The sequence below is a fragment of the Staurois parvus genome, unplaced genomic scaffold, assembly GCF_062004578.1.
Source record: "Staurois parvus isolate SC_StPar_1 unplaced genomic scaffold, SC_StPar_1.0 ptg000160l, whole genome shotgun sequence".
NCBI lineage: Eukaryota > Metazoa > Chordata > Amphibia > Anura > Ranidae > Staurois > Staurois parvus.
In genome coordinates, this window is record NW_028317956.1 from 1386022 (window position 1) to 1410258 (window position 24237).

A 24237-nucleotide genomic window follows, 5' to 3' on the forward strand; every position below is an offset into this window, starting at 1 on the left:
AGTTTTTTGCAGTGTGAAGCAATCTAGACTGTCCAACACAGGGGGTCCCACAGGCTTATGTAGCAAACCTGCTCTTACTACCCTTCAAGGTACCAGATGAACCCCCAGCACTATATTGCTAATTAGTTACTATGGGAACAGGCCTTTGTGTATGAGGGATGCAATGAGAACAGGAATGTACAGATTTCTGTGTTCACAAGCCAGGAATCATTCCCGCTCCATCTAATCTGTTAGCAACAATAAACATGCACTGTGTTGCCCACTTATCTCTTTACTGGATTTTCTCCACTGCCACAGGCATCTGCAATAGATTTTAGGAGCAGCATGCTTTACTGACCTCAGAACAAGCTTCTACCCGAATAATTAAAGAGATAAAAAAACATGTAATCTAAAACACTTGACTTTCAGTCCCTTAATTATCTCACAAACGTACTGGATTACAGGCCAAGATCATTTCTCAAGTAGTTTATTTGTACCAGCTTCTCTAGATTTTGCAGGACTCTACAGAGAGATGCAGTTTTTTTTCTAAGGAACGGTTTTATGATATTTTGGAAAGACAAAACCCCCTGGCTGGGTTTTTACAGCGATTGATGGCCATGGGAGAGATCTCATCTACATCCTTTGCAATGGCTGGGACAGCTGCTCTTCAATTTTTCAGGTGAGGGTCATGAGCTTTAAGCAGAATTCTTGCACAATGTGTGTTGAAATAGCCACTTGTAGTCTACATCTGTAATGCAATGCTAGACACAATAACCAAAAACAAGTCATATACACACAATACACAGGTAGTCAAACACACAGGTACATTTAACCAGCATTTAGACCATTAATTATTCTAAGCATGTGTGAAACCCACTACCAAATGAACACCTGCCCTTGCACATCATAGCATTCACCCGACACTCCAAGAAATAACAGAATCCAACTGCAATATTCTTGCACTGTCAAAACCTCCACTTTTATTATCACACGACACACAGGAGGATATATCTTATAGTCATCACAATCTACATAATAACACACAGCATTACAGCATGAAACAGACACATCTTTTGACAGCGTCACAGCATAGAATTAATACATCACCAAAGCTACGGGAAGACGGGAAGGAACAGACCCCATCGGAACCATAATGCACAGGGGGTCGTGGACAAGCCTTAAACGTGACCAATCGATGAGCCCATATAGCCTTGGCAAGAGTCCCAGCATCAGAGTGTCCCCTTTCGCATAGGAAGGCCCCTACCTTGACTGCGTTTAAGCTCTCCGTTTTAAGCCCTGTTTCTGGCAGCTTTCCTGAAGTGTGTAGGCGCCATGCCCACTCTAGGAGGAGCTAGTAGAAAGGTTCCAATAACAAGGATAACAGAGTCACGCCCAGCCATTACACTGAACAAACATTTAATCAGCTCAAAAACAATCCATAAGACAGAGGTACAGACAAGGCAAATGACAGGGTCCTCTGAAGGTGTCTGATGATTGCATGAATATTCTGAGGATCCACTTTCTCCTGTCACAACTGAGCCAAAAAACCTTCCCTAATATACACCTTTTCCCATTGACCAAAGTGTTGTGCAATCTGACTAGTTGGTTTGATGAGCATGCTTGATCGTATGTGTTACAAACAATGTCTAGACCTAGAACAGCTGTATGCATAGATTTTAACTAAAAAGTTAAATAGATATTCCTTGTCTTGTTTATGGCAAAACTGCAATCTTTAACATCCTTGTACAAAGGTGGACATGACACCCATGTTGAAACTCTCTTCACCATAAACAAGTACACTATGAATATTTAAGACCTTTCCAAATCTAAATCAGACAAACTTGTATTTTACAATGCTGGTAGATTTGCAAATAACCTGCTCTGAAACTCCCCAGCTCTCCACATATTTATCCAAAAACAGATTAGCCCAACATAACAAAGGTAAGGTAATTACCTCGTGCATAAATTAACAGTGAGGAGTCCTTGGCTATTCTTTTAGTCAATAACATGAATATGCACCACACCATATACCGTGTTTCCCCAAAAATAAGACACTGTCGTATATTTTTTGGCTCAAAAAAAACACACTAGGTCTTATATTTTAAATGTCCAGGTGTGGACAGGGGGTGCAGAGGTAAGCTGCAGGAAGTTGTGGATGTGGGTTACTATAGAGAGGGCTGGCTGATGACAGTTGTGAGGTGCAGTCAGGTGTTGCAGGGGTGACTTGACAGGTGAATTTCAGACAGGGTGCAGATATGAGCCACAGACAGGATGAAGGGGTGAGTTGCAGACGGGGAATGCAGAGCTGACCTGTGGCCAGGGGGTGCAGAGCTGAGCTGCGGCCAGGGGGTGCAGAGCTGAGCTGCGGCCAGGGGGTGCAGAGCTGAGCTGCGGCCAGTGGGTGCAGAGCTGAGCTGTGGCCAGGGGCTGCAGAGCTGAACTGTGGCCAGGGGGTGCAGAGCTGAGCTGTGGCCAGGGGGTGCAGAGCTGAGCTGTGGCCAGGGGGTGCACAGCTGAGCTGTGGCCAGGGGGTGGAGCTGAGCTGTGGCAAGGGGGTGCAGAGATGAGCTGTGACCAGGGGGTGAAGAGCTGAGCTGTGGCCAGTGGGTGCAGAGCTGAGCTGTGGCCAGGGGATGCAGAGCTGAGCTGTGGCCAGGGGGTGCAAAGGTGGGTTGCACCTCAGCTCACCTCTGCACCCCCCTAGCCGCAGCTCACCTATGCACCCTGCCTGCAACTCACCTCACTCAATTTACCTCTGCAACACCTGACTGCAGCTTACCTTTGCACACCCCCCCTCCACTGGCCTCATATGGTTAGCTAGCTTTGCAAAACACAGCTGTCAGCAGCCAGCCCCTCTCTATAGTAACTCCCGTTTTGGGTCCTATCTTCCCACACAGTGCAACAAGCGCACTTACACACCGCTCCGCCTCTTCCCCACTGGCCGGTGATCACCCCTGGGGCATCGGCTTCCATGCATTAGACAGCAGGAGGAGATGCCCCACCCCTAAACATACTGCGCCCACAGATAGCTGTTCGATCCCTGTCCCACAGTAGGTAGGGAGGTTCTGTGGGAGCGGATGGTGCTGTCACTTCAGCCACGCTTCTGTGTTTATAAGAGACAGTAGATATGGGTGTGCGCAAGGCCAGTGCCAGAGGTGGCTGAAAAAAAGCCCTGATCACAACTAGGTATTATTTTCGGGGAAACATGGTGTGTGTGTATATATATATATATATATATATATATATATATATTGTGGCAGTGCGGTATCCTGCCACGGTGGAAAGCACGATGGAGACCCAGGATTCTCAACCTTACAGGTTGAGGGGCTCCAGGCAGATCTCCTAATGCAGAGGAAACTGGTTTATCAGTTTCCTCTTTGGTTGGTAAAGCCTGTTTTGGGACCTGTAGCCTGGAGATTTCTTAGAGATTTGGGAGGGATGAAATCTCCAATCCTGGGCCCATATTTTGGGAGCAGCCAGCGTGCTGATTGCACAGGTGTGTGCAGGCCTTTTAGGGGAAGCCAGGCCATGATTCTGGGCTCCACCCCGGCAGTTAGGAGGACTCCACCCAGGCAGACGGGAGGTCTCTGCCGTGGAGTCAGGTGGGCTACACCTAGGAGAGGTGGAAGCCGGACTAGCTGTGTGCTAGTGCCATACTTTGGGAAGAGTCTGCAGGAGGCAGACTTAAAACTGCATACAAGCCAGGAGGCTGAATACTGTTCATTTGAATTCGTGTGATGGTGGATACCCCTGCGTGGGAAACCTTTATGTTATTGAACTGACATTTAAATAAAAGTGGGCAAACAGGCCCTTAAAAAATAAGCGAGTTGCCGTGTGCTTTGAAGAAGCTCTACCACTTGAAGCGAGGTCCCACATATGGTGGAGGATGCAGTGGGCATAATTGGAGATCCCTGCAAAAGTAAGTTCATCAGTTATATGAACTGTGTTTCTGTGCAATGGACAGCACAATTTGGTGTGTGTGCAGGTGAGGAGAACCTGCCTTAAAGAGACAGTGCTTCATTTCTTGATGCTGGACTGTGCAAAAGTGTTGTGAAGTGACTGTGAAGATGGGGTGGTCAAAGCAAAGAAAAGAAGAAAGATTTGCGGAAATGAGAGACAGAGCCCTATGGCTGGAGGAGTTGTTATCACCAGAACGAGCCCCATACATGGATGAACAAAGTTTGCCAAAGTGGGAAGTGCATGTTGTTGCTGCTGGCAACACTGGTGAAAGGAGACCAGCTATGAATGTGCAGAGTCCTAAGCTGGAAAAAGGCTGCAATGTGGGGAGCCTGGACAAGACACGCTGGCAAGAGCGATGCTTGCGGTGCAGGGAGTGGGGGAACACTGTCTCTAAATGCCCTTTGTCTCAGCCTCCATTGCAAAGTTGCATATCAAAGCAAAGGACTGCATCTGTGTTAGGCAAGCCGGCTCTGAGTGCAAGGAAGGAGCGACAGCCTGACCACAAGTTTGAGAAGAATGTGGTTGCCCATAGCAACACATGTGACTTCAGGCCTGCGGACCCTGTAAGAGGAGTGTCGTCTGCAGAGGATTGTGACAACGCAGAAATGAGAGTTCAGCGCATCTGGAGGAACCCACAAAGTTCAGCTGGGAGAGTGCCATCTCCCATAGCAACAGGAGAAAGCCTGGCAACCAGGAGAAGGGGCTACAAGGGAGATGTCGTTCCGTATCCCAAGAAGGTTATCGGTGGAACCATACCCTGCCTGGAATGTGGTCAGTTTGGGCATGGTATCTTTTTCTGCCCCAGATTATGGAATACCACTGATGAGGGTGCTACTGAGCAAAAGTCTTCATCTGCAAGCCCAGATTCCTTTTTAAAAATGTTGGCAGCCACCTCTGGCAACAGTGAAAAAGTACCTGTTGTGCCTGCAGGGGGTGCCAAGGAGTCAGAAGTGCCTGCCACGGTATCATCCTATAGCTGCATGGATGAACTGGGTGGCCAAAGCCAAGCAGAGGAGAGACTACGCACTCAAGTGAAGGCTATGACACCTGCTTCAGGAAATGGTAAGACTGTTTGTGGGACTGAGTCCAAGGAAGTGAGGGTGTGTCCTTCAGGGAGTTCCACAATACAGATGGACATGGACTGGCTGCTGTGTGCTACCCTGAGTAGTGGGGAGGCACAGGGAACAGCCCAACGATTAGCAGGACTAAATATGGAAAAGGACATGGGGACTCTGCAGGTGCCTGCTATAATCCAGCAGAAGGCTGGGGATGGTAACCTAGGGGTGACCAAAACTGCCATGGCACCGTGTTCCCTAGTGATAGGTGCTGCAGAGATGCCCAGGGAAACCTCCCAGGAGCCCGCAGTGACGGAGCAGAGGATTTCCCAGGTCAGCTATGGAGCTGCAGTCATGTCTATAGGTAATGAGAATGCTGATGGTCATGCCAACAAAAGTGTTACTGTTGGTAAATGTAAGGTTATGGTTGGTGATGGGCTAGCACAGCTCACTAAGGATAACAGTGTTGATGTGAATATGATTGAAGATATGTTGTTGCCCTTGGCAACAGTATCCAAGGCTGCAAAGGTGTCCATGGAAACTTCCTGGGAGCTCTGTGTGTTGGAGCCAGAGGTTGCCTGGGACAACTATGTTGCTGCTCTGGACAAGAGAGTACTTGACACAAATGATGATTTAAATGCTAAAACTGAAATCTTTGAAAATGCTCATGGTGATAATGGGTTAACTGAGTCTGTCAGTACTGACAATATGTATGGAAGTGTTCCTGAGGTGAATGAAGCGCCATCAGAGTACGGTGGTGAAGGTGTGGTATTGCAACCTGTTGAGGTTAAAAATTTAGTGCCACAGTTTTGGTTGAACAAAAGTGATATATGTGATGTGTCTGCTGAGCCACTCTGTCCTGTGTCTCCTCCGGCAGTTGGTGCGGTACTGCGTAGTACCTCTGATTGGAGCGCAGAGAAAGTAGACTGGGACAGATGGGCTGAAAACCTGTTGGCTTTGTTGAAAGGGACCTCTGTTTCCAACAGTGGAGTGGACACGACTTCTGCTGTGCTAAATGGAGGGACTGCAGAGCGGCTTATAGACAAGGGCACACTTGCTGTTGCTGCAGATGATCTTCCTCCCAATATGGACGGGCCAAGTGAGATTGAGCACATAGAAGAGATCGTGCCCACAAACCACAAAGGATCCAGTGGTGTGGGAATGAATAGTGTGATCCCAAATGAGCCCGTGTTGGTGGAAGTGTCAGATGGCACACGTCAAGTGATTGGGGTCAGTAAACCAAATGTAGAATTATGTTATGATGGTCAGGTGTCAGGACAGTTGCTGGAAGAGGTTCATGTGCCAGTGGAGCTGGTGGATAGCGATGTTGCCATGGGAGACAACCACTCCCCGCTGTGCACTTGGTTTCCAGACACTGCCCTGCCAAACATTGAAATGAGTTCTGACAAAGGTGTGGATGTTTCTGACCATGAGGAAAAGTGCGATGCATTGGTAAATGGTAAATATGATGATTTGGAAAAGTGCGAGGCACTGGTAAATGTAGATCAGTTAGTTTCTGTGGGTGACCATAAGCCTAATGATGCACCTGAAGGTCATGAGGACATGCATGCGGATAACCCTGAAACATGTGATGTGGTGGGTAATGATGTGCTAGACACAGCTGAACTAAAAGCTGCAGCTGAATTAGGCCCCCTACAGGTTCAGGAGGGTACTCTGGGAAGAGAAACTTTAAATAGCTTATCTGCCCAGAGGGAAAACTTTAAGGAAGTGGATAATTTAAAGAGGTCCCCTGACATAAAAACATCTGAAGAGCAAGACAATCGGTCTGTCCTTCAGAAGGAGAGTAGGACATTGCTGTCATCTGAGAATGTCAGAGACAAAAGGAAGCATGCAGTCTACGGGGGGAAACCAACCGAGCTAGGTTTTGTCAGTAAAAGGATGCATGTACATAGAATGCAGAGAGGGACTAAGGGAACCCCAATAAAAGAGCCCACACTTTTTGTGTTTAAAAGCGTGACCCCTTCAAAGGTAAAGGGAAACCGGCAGTTGAGAGTGCAGCGTAGCTTTAATGTTATCCGACACCTAAAACTCAGGCGTCAACCTCATCCTCAGAAAGGTCCCAAGTTTTGGAAATTCCTTAATGGGAAGGTGACTTGGGTGGCCCCAAGGAAAATAGAAAGGCAACGCTTTTGGAAGCGAACCCGTAAAAAGGCGCAGTGTCTTTTTAAAGCCCTAGTCCGTGTAGTAGGAGAACACAGGGAAAGTTGCCTCGTAAGACAGGAAGGAAAGTTTCCCTTTGAAAGTGATGTCAGTCAGGAAGGGGCTCATATAGGTGAAAGCTGGCACAGAGGTGCCAAAGTAAAGAGTTTGGACTTGTGTGTTCTGCCCCCTACGGGATCAAAACAAAGGGGGGGATATGTGGCAGTGCGGTATCCTGCCACGGTGGAAAGCACGATGGAGACCCAGGATTCTCAACCTTACAGGTTGAGGGGCTCCAGGCAGATCTCCTAATGCAGAGGAAACTGGTTTATCAGTTTCCTCTTTGGTTGGTAAAGCCTGTTTTGGGACCTGTAGCCTGGAGATTTCTTAGAGATTTGGGAGGGATGAAATCTCCAATCCTGGGCCCATATTTTGGGAGCAGCCAGCGTGCTGATTGCACAGGTGTGTGCAGGCCTTTTAGGGGAAGCCAGGCCATGATTCTGGGCTCCACCCCGGCAGTTAGGAGGACTCCACCCAGGCAGACGGGAGGTCTCTGCCGTGGAGTCAGGTGGGCTACACCTAGGAGAGGTGGAAGCCGGACTAGCTGTGTGCTAGTGCCATACTTTGGGAAGAGTCTGCAGGAGGCAGACTTAAAACTGCGTACAAGCCAGGAGGCTGAATACTGTTCATTTGAATTCGTGTGATGGTGGATACCCCTGCGTGGGAAACCTTTATGTTATTGAACTGACATTTAAATAAAAGTGGGCAAACAGGCCCTTAAAAAATAAGCGAGTTGCCGTGTGCTTTGAAGAAGCTCTACCACTTGAAGCGAGGTCCCACAATATATATATATATATATATATATATATATATATATATACACAAAACAACAAAAAAACAGCGCAAAATCTAAAATTACAATAACAAAAATATTTAAACACTAAATTTATAATAAGTGTCCGTGAAAAAAAAAAAAAAAAATATATATATATATATATATATATATATATATATATATATATAAAGTCCTTATTCCCATCAAAACCAAAAAAAATCTTCCAAATGTGCTTCCACCTATCCACCACGTGAGAAATAATGTTGACCGCACTCACCAGATGGAGGTGGAAGGCTGTTCATCCTCTGCAGTGACTATAGAAGCGTGAGATCCCTATATCTACATTCTGAAAATGTGTTATCTTGAAGCCATTGAGGCTATTAAACAAGGCTTTTAATTTTATTTAAACATGTGAGTGGCCTTATTCTATCTTTATATTTTATATGGAGTGGCAGTATTACACTAAGTAGTTTTTTTCTCTGCACACCATTGAGGAATCCATGGAGAAAGAGAGTGGAGACGAGGGCTATACCATAGCAGGGTGAAGAAGGAGATTTGAGTTCCTTTGGAGGGGTTATAGGATCCCTTATATCCTATAAGGCTCACTACTCACCTCCATCTGGTGAGTGCGGTCAACATTATTTCTCACGTGGTGGATAGGTGGAAGCACATTTGGAAGATTTTTGATTGATTTTTTTTGGTTTTGATGGGAATAAGGACGTATATACTTTTTTTTTTTTTTTCACGGACACTTATTATAAATTTAGTGTTTATCTATTTGTGTTATTTTAATTTTAGATTTTGCGCTGTTTTTTTGTTGTTTATTATTGGTGTTTTTTCACTGGTGCACAGCTGCATAATCATATAGTTTTTTCTTTTTTTGGCGCTGGGATATATACTTTTGTTTTTATATATATATATATATATACATATACAGTATATATTACAATATCCTACAATCACCATGTTTTGGACAAAGCCACAACACCCCACCCCCCATACTGTGCTGCAAGACACCACAAGTTACATATAAATCTACCCATGCAGTTGTAATAGGTGATCTAGTGACATGAACAAGCTCTAATTTGCAGAGATGGAATTTTCTTGTGTTCCTGGCTTGCATTGACTGCCTCACCTTATGCACTTTGGCGTTAGATGGAAGTTTAAAGCCTTCACCAGAACATCTTCTGAGAATGGATGTTTTCCTGGTGGTCTCTCGATGTCCACATGAGCAGAATTGCAGAGTGCATGGACCCCAGTGTCTGTACGGCTGGAGATGTAAATTGTGGGGGTGCCAACAATTCTCAGCTTCTGTAATGACATCTATAGACAAGAATGGTACACATTAAAGAACATTAAACCAATGTATCTGCTACACAAAGACAAGTAACTGCCTGACTTATTTTGAAATGGGCTAAGATTAATTACTGTCTTCGGCCTCTTTCACACGGGCGTTCCGTATGTCCGTTGTTCATCTGTCTGTTTACGCATGAAATACGAACCCCCATGTATTTCTATGGACTTTGCGGATGTAAACGGATGAACATCTTTTTACATCCGTTAATGTCCGCATCTGTCAATATCCATTTTTTTTGAACGGAAGAAAGCTCTTTTTCTTCCGCAAAAAAACCCGGAACGGACGAAAAACGGATGTCAACGGATGTAAATGGACCAAAAATGGATGTAAATGTAAGAAAATGGACATAAACAGATTAAAAATGGATGTAAACGGATCTAAACAGATGTAAACCGGATGTAAACCAATGAAAACGGATGAAACAACGTATGAAAAAATGGATGAAAACAGATGTAAACTCAACTTTCTTTGAAAAAAACGTGACTGAACTGAAAAAAAAAAAAACAGAACCACGTGTGCAAGGACCCTTCCTCTTTTGTATTGCCTTTCTTTTATAAGAATTATGTTTAGCCCAATCTGTACCGTTAAGTCAAGCTCTCCATTTAGGCCAGAGTAATTGGAAATACAAAATTGCACAAACCAAGAGCTGAGGTTAAGTTTTCCAATGGGAATAACTGTCTAAGAGAGTAATTCCCTTAACCCCTTCTTCACGCCAGCGCCTCCAGGCCCTTTAAGGGTTCCAGAAGCCAGGAGGCTGGGTCTAGGGTCATGTGACGCGCCATCACGGCGGTCACATGATCGGGAATGGTCCCGATCGAAAGAAGAGATCGGGACCTTTCCATGAGTACTGGACACGTGGGCTGGGAGCACGCAGGGCACGCGCTCTCGGCACATATGTCCTTTTTTAATAGAACGTAAATGTGCGGCCGCTTGGCGTCTAGGCCCAGACGCTGGGATGCCGCACATTTGTGTGCGGCTGGCATGAAGAGATTAACCCTGTATAGATTTTCTCCCCTCTTTCTGTTGCATCTCCAGGTCAGGGCGTGAAAGGGAAAAGGGAAATCTTCCCAGTGGTACAGACAGCAAAAAATTAACTGAAAGGAGTTCTAACCCTTTTTTAGTTGGATTAGAAAAAGAAAAGACAGGGCTATAAATACACCATGTATAATACGATTGTTTTGCTTTTGAGTTCCTTTAAAACACAACTAAACACTCATGTATGACGAACTAAACAAGTACCATATCCAGGTACTATGTGACGCAGAAGCCTCTTAAAGTGTTACTAAACCAACAACAGTATAATCAGTCTATATATGCAGTAAGGCATGCTTGTTATACTCACTGTGGAACCTAAGGGGTTAATCCTGTGCATTGTGTAAAAAGGCCATTTGATGTTTTCTCTGCCCCTGCTCTTGTTCAAATGTCCATGTCTTCTCTCCTAATAAGACAGACTGAACCCATAGCCACAAGCACATGCTCAGTTTAGTGATTGATAGAAAGGTTTTATTTTTCTTGGGAGAGTGCATGTGATCAGCATAGGGCCAATCAGCACTATCCAGACAGAGGTCAGGGGTTTTGTATGCTCCTAGAGCAGAAAAAAAAAACTCCTCCTACAAGCTTTAACCAGTGCTCTGCTGAACACTGACATAAGTCACAAGACTGATCTAACTGCTGATGAGAAAAGGTATTTAGCAGTTTATGTTTACTTCCGTGTACTGTGAATGCAGGGTCCTGGGTTTAGTAACACTTTAAAGTAACCAAAAAGGTTTTTTGCTTTTCCTGGTGGAGCAAAATCTTTTTCATTTGTGTCTCACATGCTCCACAACCCAGACACTGCACCTCACAGAGGGAAGGTTTCAGCAATAGAGGCAGTACTGCTCATCCAGATATTAGGGGGCAAGATTAGGTGTAGCCAAGTGCTTCTTGACAACTACAGACTTGTGAATCAGTAGTGACAATACTGATAGCCACACCCCATACATTTTTTCAACCCACTGCACTGTAGTGCAAGCAGGCTCAAGTTACCCGAAAGTGGCAACTATGCTCTGAATTCAATAGCAGTGCAACATTGTTGCCACGCCATCACAGGAAGCTGCATTAGGTGGACTGGCAGGCTCAGCAGGTACTTGTGGGACTTTGCAAGGGAGCTAAGAAAAAATTATCAGCGTACATGCACTTTTAGGTAATGCTGAAGTTTAAAGTGATTGTTAAGTCTAACATTTTTTTTAATAATAAACAGGTTTATACTTACTTAAGGTAAAAAAAAAATGTCTAGGCTTTACAACTACTGTAACTTTTTTTTCTTTTTGTACAGCTGCAGTCACATAACCTACCTGTCATGAAGTATGTACCACATCCTGCAAGCCGATTGGTTCCTATAGAAATCTCTCCACTAATGTCTAGTTCTCTTCACAGTGCTGAATCTTCTGTGCTGCAAAGGTTACTAGTTTCATATCTAACACTGAAGTACACTGAAGAGGGTCTTGAGGAGAATGAATGATAGGATCCTCTCCCTCATTCAGAAAATGTGATGCATTCAGTGAAAACAATGCAAGAGATTTTATGAATGAAGGAGCGGACAGAATTGGGTGAATGCCCATTGGGACCTTCGTCGCAATGTACTTCTATGATAGACCCAAAGCTACTGATTGGAGACAGTCATTTTTGAGAAGATTTCTACAGGAACCATCAGCCTGCAGGACATGGGACATAGTTCATTACATGTAAGTTATGTGATTACAGCTGTAGAAAAAATGCACAAACTTCAAGCCATAGTTCTACTCTAAGGAGTGTGGAGTTTTGCAGATTAATAAAATGTCTCAGTATATATTATTGCATCTACATGTATTACAAGAGAGTGCTGCAGGGTTACTAGAGAATGTTACTACAGGCGTACCTCGATTTACGAATTTAATGTGCTCTGCGGGACGTTTCGCATTGCAAAAAATTAATAAACCGAAAACGTGGATTCCCATAGGAATGCACTAAAAACCAATTAATCTGTTCCGGAGGTCAGAAAAAAGTAAAAAAAAAGTCTTATCTGTTCAAAACTCTTCATAAAGTGCACTTTAAAGGAATAAATACTGTACAGGGACATGATTAAAATATATCCAGAATGGCTCCAAAATTCGATGCAAAAACCGCTCCAACACCTCCACACTAGACGCTACCTGCTACCCACAGACTCCAGCATACATGGGGCGGCGCTATAAACCTCCCAGGCGCAATTCATCCTGGAGAAACTTGCTTCGTATTGCGAAAAAATTTTGTAAATGTATTGAAAACCAATAAATACGTTCCGGAGGTCAGAAAAAAAAAAAAAGTTTTATCTGTTCAAAACACTTTATAAAATGCACTTTAAAGGCACGGGGCTGTCGCTATAAATCTCCAAGGCGCAATGCATTCTGGGGAAACTTGCTTCATACTGCGAAAAAAAATGATAAACCGAAGCATTATTTTCCATGGATTTTCATTCGTAAACCGAAAATTACGTTAACAGAGGCGTTCGTAAACCGAGGTACGCCTGTAGTTTCATTGGTGGTGCAGTGGATGCAGTTTTCTGGGAAGTTCCTTTTCAGCATAGGTTTCTAGCAGCAGTATATCTGGAATAGACATCACAAGTAAACGTGACAGACCCATAAAGAATGCCGTAGAATTGCGTAACAAGAGAGAAACTTTTCACTGTGCATGTGTACCAAAATGAAATGACCATGTCTGGGCAGCAGTAACTTCATCCACCAAACTACTCAGGATAAAATGGGAGGTAGGTCAAAGCTCTCAGGAGAAGATTCAATTACAAAGTGCTGAGTCTCCTGTCCAATCTGGAAGCATTGGCACGTCTAAATTACTACAGAGTTAGTGCCCAGGGCCCCAAATCCCTAGACACCACTGCACAGAATTAAAAGAAAAGCAGTCTGATGCTTACATGAGGGCTTTCTCATAGTGTATGTGGTTATTCATCTAGCAATGAAAGAGCTGAACAAATATTGTAAATCTGGTGTGTGAGTGCCACGTGCCACCTAATCCAAGCAGCAGGGGGCATGAGCCGCAGAATGAAGTGGTGCTGGGTGCGTGCCAACTTGACGGGAAATAGCCTTACGGATCTTCTATAACAGCCAGGGAGAGTATCTAGTGATAATCCCTGTCTGCATTTTGCTGTTCCAACACATTAGATGAGGGGAGGGGGTCTCATGCCGCAAAGATCAAAAAGAAAATAAAATCTTCTTGTCACCTATAGCAACTTAATGTTACTCTTTATGCATACAAACAGCTAACTATACCATTAAAACACATATACGGAATTTGCTTTACCTGACAAAGTATTTGTACTACGGTCAACTCAGTTGCAAGGTTTAAACAGTACAGCCAGTCTGAGGACTTCATTTTTCTACAGTGCCTTGCAAAACATAAATGTATTTTATTGGGATTTAATGTCATAGACGAACACAAAGCGGCACATAATTGTGAAGTGGAAGGAAAATGATCAATGGCTTTCAAAAGTTTTTACATATAAATATCTGAAAAGTGTGGCATGCATTTGTATTAAGCCACCTTTACTCTGATACCCCTAACTAAAATCTAGTGGAACCGATTGCCTTCAGGAGTCACCTAATTACAAATAAACAGTGTCCACCTGTGTGTAATTTAATCTCACTATAAATACAGCTGTTCTGTGAATTCCTCAGAGGATTGTTAGAGGACATTAGTGAACAAACAGCATCATGAAGGCCAAGGAACACACCAGACAGGTCAGGGATAAAATTGTGGAGATGTTTAAAGCAGGGTTAGGTTATAAAAAAAATATTCCAAGCTTTGAACATCTCACAGAGCACTGTTCAATCCATCATCCGAAAATGGAAAGAGTATGACACAACTGCAAACCTACCAAGGCATGGCCGTCCACCTAAACTGATAGGCCAGGCAAGAAGAGAATTAATCAGAGAAGCAGCCAAGAGGCCCATGGTAACTCTGGAGCAGCTGCAGAGACCCACAACTCAGGTGGGAGAAACTGTCCACAGGACAACTATTAGAGCACTCCACAAATCTGGCCTTTATGGAAGAGTGGCAAGAAAGCCATTGTTGAAAGAAAGCCATAAGAGGTTCCGTTTGCAGTTTGAGAGAAGCCATGTGGGGAACATTGCAAACATGTGGAAGAAAGTGCTCTGTTCAGATGAGACCAAAATTGAACTTTTTGGCCTAAGATCAAAATGCTATGTGTGGCGGAAAACTAACACTACACATCACCCTGAACACACCATCCCCAACGTGAAACATGGTGGTAGCAGCATCATGTTGTGGGGATGCTTTTCTTCAGCAGGGACAGGGAAGCTGGTCATTGTTGATGGGAAGATAGATGGAGCCAAACAAAATGCAATCTTAGAAGAAAACTTGTTAGTTTGCAAAAGACTTGGGACTGGGGTGGAGGTTCACCTTCCAGCAGAACAACCCTAAACATACAGCCAGAGCTACAATGGAATGGTTTAGATCAAAGCATATTCATGTGTTAGAATGGCCCAGTCAAAGTCCAGACCTAAATCCAATTGAGAATCTGTGGCAAGACTTGAAAATTGCTGTTCACAGACGCTCTCCATCCAATCTGACAGAGCTTGAGCTATTTTGTAAAGAAGGGGCAGCAGAACTCTAACTGTCTAGATGTGCAAAGCTGGCAGAGAAATCCCCAAAAAGACTTGCAGCTGTAATTGCAGTGAAAGGTGGTTCTACAAAGTACTGACTCCGGGGGACAGAATACAAATGCACGCCACACTTTTCAGATATTTGTAAAAAAATGTTGAAAATCTTTTATCATTTTCTTTCCACTTTACAATTACAGTATGTGCCACTTTGTGTTGGTCTATCACATAAAATTCCAATAAAATTCATTTACGTTTTTGGTTGTAACATGACAAAATGTGGAATTTTCAAGGGGTATGAATACTTTTTCAAGGCACTGTATACTACAGTTAAATTTTATCTAAAACTAAAAGTAATAATCCATAGATGTGGTAGTTGCCAGTTTTCTTTGACTAGGTTTCTTTCCTTTATTTTGAACTGGTGATCTGGTCAGTAACACACGTCTTTTCTTAGGGCAAAATTACACTTGTCATCCATGAAATCGCAGAACAGTTGGACATTCATTGCCCTGGCCACGCTGTATTGCCAACTGACTAGAAGGTAGTATGCTGAGCGATTCAGCGCACCGCAACCCCCGTTTGTTTTATTTTGTACTAGCTTTATTTGAAGTGTACAAAACATTCAGCGCGATGGGCTGTGCTGCCTGACATTGCAGTGCAATTCCTTTTTGTCACCGCATGCAGTGTGAATTGGCCCTTAGGGTGGCTACCTTCAGTCCTCTATCTGTTAAAGCCGAACTCCAGCTATTGAATTACAGGTAGAGCAGAACTAAACCCTCCAATTTAACTATTTTCCAAAACAGTTACATTAAAGGCATGCCTTAAATGATAACTGCCAGGCCTCATTCACACTTAAGCATTTTGTAGATTGAAGCTACAAAGCGATCAAACATAAAAAATCAATTATCCTCTATGGTGCTTGTTCACAACTGAAAGCACAAATACATGTAAGCTCAAAAAAGTTCTGGAGCTTTTTTTGTAGCTCAAAGTGAGCAGATAGCAGCCTTTCAAGTCCTATAGAAAAGCATTGGCGCATGCAAAAGTGAGCAATACATATGTTTCATTGCGTGTTTATAAACGTATTTATGTTCATATGCTCACACAGCAACAAGTGATGTCATGCATAAAACGCGCTGTCAAACACGACACTCAGGCATGAATGCAGCCTTAGAGTTACTAGATAACCTGAAAGCTAACATAAGCAATGATATGAATGTATAATAAACATGTAAAGTGCTGCGTAAAATAACAGCGCTATATAAATACCTGAAATAAATAAGCAATCAGATGGCTGATGTCATAACTGATCACATGTGCAGCACCATGGCAAGTGCAGATCAAACAGAGGATAAAGCTGGGTATACACTAGTAGAATTTTGTTTGTTGAACCTTTTCCGTTTTTCATTACTGGGGTTAAATTGATGTTGTTTTTAATTGCAGTGACAAGAAAATTCAAGTGAGCAGGAAGGAAATGTTTTCTTGAATATATTAATTCATAACAGTGTATGTGGATTTCACTTGGTAAAGTCCATTCATTGCAAATTGAATGCTAAAAGCAAACAAAATCTTAAACTACTGTATGAGTGGCATCAATGTTAGAAACAAAGAATAATGGTGGCAGAAAAAAGACCAAGTTGTCCATCGAGTCTGCCCCATTTTTTTTTTTATCCGAGTTTCGATTTATATTTGAGCCAAGCATGTCTGAATCCACTTACTATTCGAAGTATCAACTACTCTTTTGGTAAAATAATACTTTCTAAGATTAGTTTTGAACTTTCCTCCTGCTACTTTGAGGTCATGTCCCCGTTTGGGTAATCTTGACTTCATAATGAAAATCCTGCCCTCCTGAAGTTTATTTGCCCCCTTGATGTATTTAAAGGTTTCGGTCATGTCTACCTTTTTCCATTCTTTCCTCCAGATGTACATATTAAGTTCTTAAGTCTCTCCTGATAGGTTACATCCCTCAGTCATTTCACCATTTTTTTCTGCACTAATTCTATCTAGATTGAGGTCTAACTAAAGATCTAAAGTGTTCTAAATGAGGTCTAACTAAAGATCTAGATAAGGCGGGGCCGGCAAGCCTCCGCCGCTCTCCTCTTCACTGAAAAGGGCGGGAGCTGCCGGAGTTAACTTTTCACATTAAGCAGCAGGTGATTGATTGGCAGGCAGTCCTAGCAACCTATCACCTGCTTGTTAACATGAACAGGTAAATACAGCAGCTCCCGCCTCCACCCTTTATCCAGTACTGTAACTCTTCCTGCTCTCCGCTCTGCTGTACACCAATGTACGGGAGAAGAGTGCTACATACACACTGGTGTGAAGGGGACAGAGGACACTGGGAGGTGTGGAGGGGACAGAGGACACTGGGAGGTGTGGAGGGGACAGAGGACACTGGGAGGTGTGGAGGGGACAGAAGACACAGTGAGGTGTGGAGGGGACAGAGGACACTGGGAGGTGTGGAGGGGACAGAGGACACTGGGAGGTGTGGAGGGGACAGAGGACACTGGGAGGTGTGGAGGGGACAGAGGACACTGGGAGGTGTGGAGGGGACAGAGGACACTGGGAGGTGTGGAGGGGACAGAGGACACTGGGAGGTGTGGAGGGGACAGAAGACACAGTGAGGTGTGGAGGGGACAGAGGACACTGGGAGGTGTGGAGGGGACAGAGGACACTGGGAGGTGTGGAGGGGACAGAGGACACTGGGAGGTGTGGAGGGGACAGAGGACACTGGGAGGTGGACAGAGGACACTGGGAGGTGTGGAGGGGACAGAGGACACTGGGAGGTGTGGAGGGGACAGAGGACACTGGGAGGTGTGGAGGGGACAGAGGACACTGGGAGGTGTGGAGGGGACAGAAGACACTGGGAGGTGTGGAGGGGACAGAGGACACTGGGAGGTGTGGAGGGGACAGAGGACACTGGGAGGTGTGGAGGGGACAGAGGACACTGGGAAGTGTGGAGGGGACAGAGGACACTGGGAGGTGTGGAGGGGACAGAGGACACTGCATTGGGGGAAGGGGACAGAGGACACTGCATTGGTGGAGGGAGACAGAGGACACTGCATGGGGGGGGCAGAGGCCACTGCATTTGGGGGGGGATGACAAAAGATACTACATTGGGGGACGGGGACACTGCATTGGGGAGGGGGACAGAGGACACTACAGTGGAGTGGAGGGGCAGAGGACATTATGGGGGGGGGGATAGTGTAAAGGGGACAAAGGACACTACAGTGGGGAAGGGGCGGGGGTGTGAATTGGACAGAGGACACTGCATGGGGGGGGGGTGAAGGGGACAGAGGACAGTGCTATGGGGGTGCAGAGGACACTACAGTGGGGGGGGGGTGTAAAGGGGAGAGAGGACACTACAGTTGAGGGGTAAAGGGGACAGAAGACAGTGCCATGAGGGGCACAGAGGACACTGCATGGGGAGGGCAGAGGCCACTGCATTTGGGGGGGTGACAAAAGATCCTGCACTGGGGGACGGGGACACTGCATTGGGGGAGGGGGACAGAGGACACTGCATTGGGGAGGGGGACAGAGGACACTACAGTGGAGTGGAGGGGCAGAGGACATTATGGGGGGGGGTTAGTGTAAAGGGAACAAAGGACACTACAGTGGGGAAGGGGGTGTGTGAAGTGGACAGAGGACACTGCATGGGGGGGTGAAGGGGACAGAGGACAGTGCTATGGGGGTGAAGAGGACACTACAGTGGGGGGGGTGTAAAGGGGAGAGAGGACACTACGGTTGGAGGGTAAAGGGGACAGAAGACAGTGCCATGAGGGGCAGAGGACACTGGGGGGGTGATGTGAAGAGGGACCGGACACTGCTATGGGGAGGCAGAGGACACTACTGTATGGGGGGGAGGGGCAGGATACTGCTATGGGGAAGCAGAGGACACTACTGTATGGGGGGCAGAGGTGCAGAAGACACTACTGTGGGGGAGGGCAGAAGGCACAACTGTGGGAGGGATGATGTGAAGGGAAATGTGGGACACTACTGTAGGTGGGGGTGGGCACAGGACACTATGCTGTGTTTTGACTGGGGGCTTGACGGTTATCTTTTTTTTCCTCCACCTTTTTCCAGATAGATCTCAACCTTTGAAAGATTGCCTACCCCTGATATAAGGGAATCAGACCCTCCTTTGACTAGAACAGATGTTAGGCTCACTGGCCTGTAATTGCCAGCTTCTATCTTGTTACTCTTCTTGTGGATGTTTTGAGAATTTTCCTAAGAATGTTTGAACAAATTTTCTTTCAAAATTCTACCAGTGTATGCCCAGCTTAGGATGGCAGCTTCCTTACCGGTAAATAATAGGAAGGTTTAGTTCCACTTTAAAGTAGTTCCAAACCCTAAATGGTTTCTACATAATCTACACACCCCCATCTCTAAACACTTACCTGACGAGTCACCAATCCAATGCTGTCCCGGCTGCACCCCCACTCTCTTCATTTCCTGCTTTCACAGGAAACACTAAGAGCAAAGAGAACTGCTGTCAAACCTTTGTGAGGAGGAAGCAGGGATGGGGCTTGCCCAGGGCTGTGTTTGTCTATGGATATACACAGCCCAGATTGGCAGCGCACTCACACAGGTGCCCCCCTTAGTCGATTTCCTAAGGAGGAATGCAGAAGGGGAGAATGCCAAAGAGGAGGTAAGCGATTGTGCAATATCGTGGTAGTATAGCATCTTTTTTATTTTAACTTCCCTTTTTTATTTTAACCTATTTTAACCTCGGGGTTAATTTTCAGTACCAAAAGCGGCAACCCCGAGCCACACTCAGGATTACACTGTAGTGCAACTTACCTTGTCCCTGCGATCCCCCAATGTCCTCCCACTGTGTCCTCTGGCCAATGCCGGCATCCGTCTTCCGGGTTCCCTTCCCTGCGAGCGCCGCGACGCAGGGGGTGGAACCGGCGGGAGATTCAAAAAAGTAAACAAAACATGACATACGCACAATACAATGTAATCTGTTAGGATTACATTACTGTATCAAACCATTTCACCTCAGTTTTGTCCCGAGTGCTTTGTCCTGTGCCCTGCCTGCACTTTTACTGTTCTTTCTGCCTGGAAACTTGAGAACATCAATGGCATCCAAAAAGCGTCCCTTTAGGTGAAAAGTGGTTTTAGACCAGCTAGAAAAGTGATAGTGAATTAGCATCACTTGCAGAATTGAGCGATAATGATTCGTGGGGAAATTCGTCATCAGACACTGAAAGTGACGACATCGACGATTCTGTGACTGAGCTCAGTGATGTGTGAACTTGGTGCTTTGTTGACTGTGGTATATAGATCAGGCAGTAACCCTAGATTCCCATTTACTGAAGCATCTGGTATGAAAGTAGACATTGAACACAACAACCCCTTGGAATACTAATAATTATTTCTGACAGATGAGGTTATTGAAAAAATAGTTACTGAGACAAACCAGTACCAAGAGCAACAATTGGCTACTCTGCATCAGAAGTTTCCAAGAAGCAGAAATTTCAGTGTTTTTGGTTTGATTACATTATTGAATTAAATTTATTTTATTATTATTTTTATAAATTATTTATTGTATTATAATTTATGATTTCGTGTTTCAAACTTTATCATGCCTGAGATGTTTACTAGACTCTTGTTTCGACAGATTTAAGTGAGTTATTTCTAAGAATTGCAGGCCTACAATATAAAACAACAAATTTCCATGCAAAACAATGCACCGCTTTGACATTAAAAAATATTGACATAATCAGACCGCTAGGGAGGTTAAGAAAAAAATATCCTTTATTATTATTATTATTATTATTATACAGTATTTATAAAGCGCCAATAGTTTGCTCAGCGCTGTACATTGCAAAGGGGGACAGAACATGTGACAGAACAATACCAATACAATGCAAAACATGAGGGGATCGAGGGCCCTGCTCTTTCGAGCTTACAATCTAGGAGGGAGGGGATGGTGGCACAGGAGGAGATAGCTGTGGGGCATGGAATGGTAGGAAGAGTGGAGGAGGTCGGCAAGTTAACAGGGGGTGGGGTAGGCTTCCCTGAAGAGATAGGTTTTCAGGGTGCGCCTAAAGGAGAGGAGGGTAGGTGATAATCTGATGGGTTGGGGCAGGGAGTTCCAGAGGATGGGAGACACCCTGGAGAAGTCCTGAAGGCAGCATGGGAGGAGGAGACCAGGGAACTAGAGAGAAGGAGGTCTTGTGAGGAGCGGAGTGTGCGTGCTGGGCGGTACTTGGATATTAGGTCAGTGATGTAGTTCGGGGCAGTGTGGTGGACAGCTTTGTACGTCAGCGTTAGGATTTTGAATTTGATCCGTTGCGCAATCGGAAGCCAGTGGAGGGATTGGCAGAGGGGGGTGGCGGAGACAGAGCGGTTGGAAAGGTGAATGAGTCTGGCAGCCGTATTCAGGATCGACTGAAGTGGGGACAGCCAGCGGCGAGGCAGGCCAGTGAGGAGGGAGTTGCAGTAGTCGAGTCGTGATATGATGAGGGAGTGGATGAGCTGTTTAGTGGTTTCTGGGGTTAGGAATGTGCGGATTTTGGCGATTTTTCCTTTGTGTTTTAAAATCCTCAACAAAACTGATCAAGACAGTGCTGCCAAATACGTAAAAATGTATTGTGTATTGTTTCCATGAGGATTGCCGTTAATTTCTCATTCACAAGCGTACCGTGTGCCTGCCGTTTCACCTTATCAATCAGAAGGGCATCTTCCATGCCTTTGCAATGGTCTGCTATATGGCCATAAAAATGTGGGTCACTAATACACACTGTTTTTTCATTATATCTGGTATTTGCTTGTGTAATAGAGCTTCCCGCGGGTCCTTACGCATGTTCATTTACAGTACCATATTGACCATGGCATAGACACGAATCCATAGGCGCTTGACTTTAGGGCACATCCACCAAATATGTTTCATATCGCTTATCTCTGCACAGCTCTGAAAGCAATGCTCAAAGTAGATAGGAAGGTATTTTGGGAATATCGCTGGGGTGTAGTACCATTTGGACATGCCTTTGAACAAATTCTCTAGTGCTATTATATTTCGTGAAGAATGAAAAGAAAACAAAAAAACAAGAGTCTCTCACATTTTCGTCCAATCAACAGGAGCCTGTGTGGCCACAAAGTCATGTTAACACCATTCAGAAGGGAAGTGTATAGTAATATTAAACATGAGTGGTCGGACAGGTACGACGACTGTGTTCAAACGCTGTTCAGGGTTTAGAATGGTCATAATTGCAGATGGACTAATTTGGATAATATGATATTGTTCAGTCAGGAATATTATGGGTTTGCTTTAACCCTTTGAGGATCAAGGGACGTTTTTGTCCCATGTTTGTAATTGCGTGTATCATCTGATTAAGAACTTAAAACTCTTTTTTTTTTTTTTTTTTGGTTTGAGTCAAAATATTAGTTCTTATCAACAAACAACAAATGGATCTAGCTTTTTGCCAATTATTTCATGAAATGGCTTAGTTACAGCAACTGAAGTGTACGAACTTTAAAAACAAAAAAATTTATTCTTTTGGCGTTCCAAAACCTTACGATCCTCAAAGGGTTAACTGCTGAAAGGTATGGATACCTTGAGCGGTCAGAAAAAACGAAAACCGTTGTCAAACCGTTGGATCGCCACTAGGGGATGCTATGAGGACTATCTAGCCCAGGAAGAAACAAGGGGCATTTAAAGATATCTAGAAGAGGTAGATAGGGAGAGATAAGGCCTGTGGAGTACTTTACTGAATCCCAGACCGTTAGTGTGCGCTAGGATTGGATTTAAAGACGTTGGACAGAACTGGGGGGCAACCAAAGTAGAGATGAGAGAGGAACAGGTCTGTGTTCAAAGTCCAGATGGGTGTCTCAGCTCCTGCAAACATTTGTACTAAGGGTGCAATTTGTGCAGCTTTAGAATAGTGGGTTAAGTTCAGCACAGTTTTATTAAGACGTGGCCTAATCGAACCCCAGATAAATTTAAGGACAAGGCGCTGCAACAAACGCAATATATGGGGAGGAACCAGGTAAGGCTCGGAAGAGGTATAGTAGTTTTAGGACAAAGGTCATTTTAAGTGCATTATTATGCCCCATCCAAGATATTGCAGACTTATCCCACAAGTCAAGTAAACAGGTCAGCGATTTATTAAGTGGGGGACAGTTAGCGGAATATAAAGGCCAGTGTAAGATTGATACCCAGATATGCAATAGAACTGGGCTATCGGAATGAAAAATGAGCTTCTACGGAACGGTGAGTATCAGCCGATGGTTTCTTTTGTTTTCAGCTGGTCATCCTTCCAGTAGTATGCTTCCTGCCCTAAGATAACAATGCTCACTCACTCTACTATATCTATAGAGGGGCAGAGTTGTCACCCTAGGAGAGGAAATGTGTTAAGACTACAGGTCGCCGCCCCTTCTCATTTATCAGTTGCACAGACAGAACTGGGAACAATGCTAACTAAAAACAACTAGCACACAAAGTTATCACCTCAAAAAGGTTCTGGCAGGATCGACAAGTGTTTTTTCAATTAGAACATAGATATAATCAAACAATTTTAATAGTGTATTTATCAGACCAAAAGGAAGCAATAAAAGAAGTTAATTTACATATAGCTTAGCACTTTGTTCCTTGCATGGTTTTACTGAATAAGTACATAAATGCAGATTCGGAATATTAAGTTTGCATTTAATTTGTACAATGACCAGAATTCTCCTTTAATTGTCCTGAGTGACATGACTGAGTGGCATATATTGAGGTAAACGGGAACTGCTGGGTGTACGATGGCAGCTGTACAAATGACACTCCTAAAGCCAGGATACATGAAATTTCCCAGGGAATATCTCCTTTCCATACTGACGCGAAGCAATACGCTTTTCCTCGTAAATGGAAACCACATGTAAAGCATAACAACAGACGGAGGAAAGAGATATTGATTTTCTTGTTCTGGTTACCCAGGTCTGTTTAGGTTGTACACCGAATGTTTGCTTTGCTCTTTTAACCCCAAATGGTATGAAAAATTAGCATGACTATTCAGCAACCACTGCCACGTGTGACACGTAGAGTACACCAGATCAGTTATGGGTGGATGAAATCTAGAGAGAGTGAAAGATTTGGCAAGGCGAGAATCCCTGCAACCAAAGTTTTGTTTTAAAGAGACCCTGTTACCCTGCCATCTTGGATATGATGTCAGCAGCAACAGCAGACTTACAACTGCTCTGGCAGCTACATAAAAGGTTATATAGGAAAGGTGTGGAGGAGTTAGACTAGCACTGAGAGTAATTAGACATTCCAAGAAG

The 24237-nt window shown here is 44.5% G+C and overlaps 1 protein-coding gene across 4 annotated transcripts in view; it reads right to left on the minus strand.

Moving 5' to 3' along the window:
- The window catches only part of PUSL1 (pseudouridine synthase like 1), a 118241-nt gene that overhangs the window by 35890 nt on the left and 58114 nt on the right, over nt 1-24237 (minus strand). For all 4 annotated transcript variants that reach the window (XM_089675957.1, XM_089675956.1, XM_089675955.1 and 1 more), the window contains one exon: nt 9125-9312. In XM_089675957.1, the coding sequence (XP_089532083.1) occupies nt 9125-9312 (188 nt within the window). The remainder of the gene's footprint in view (nt 1-9124; nt 9313-24237) is intronic.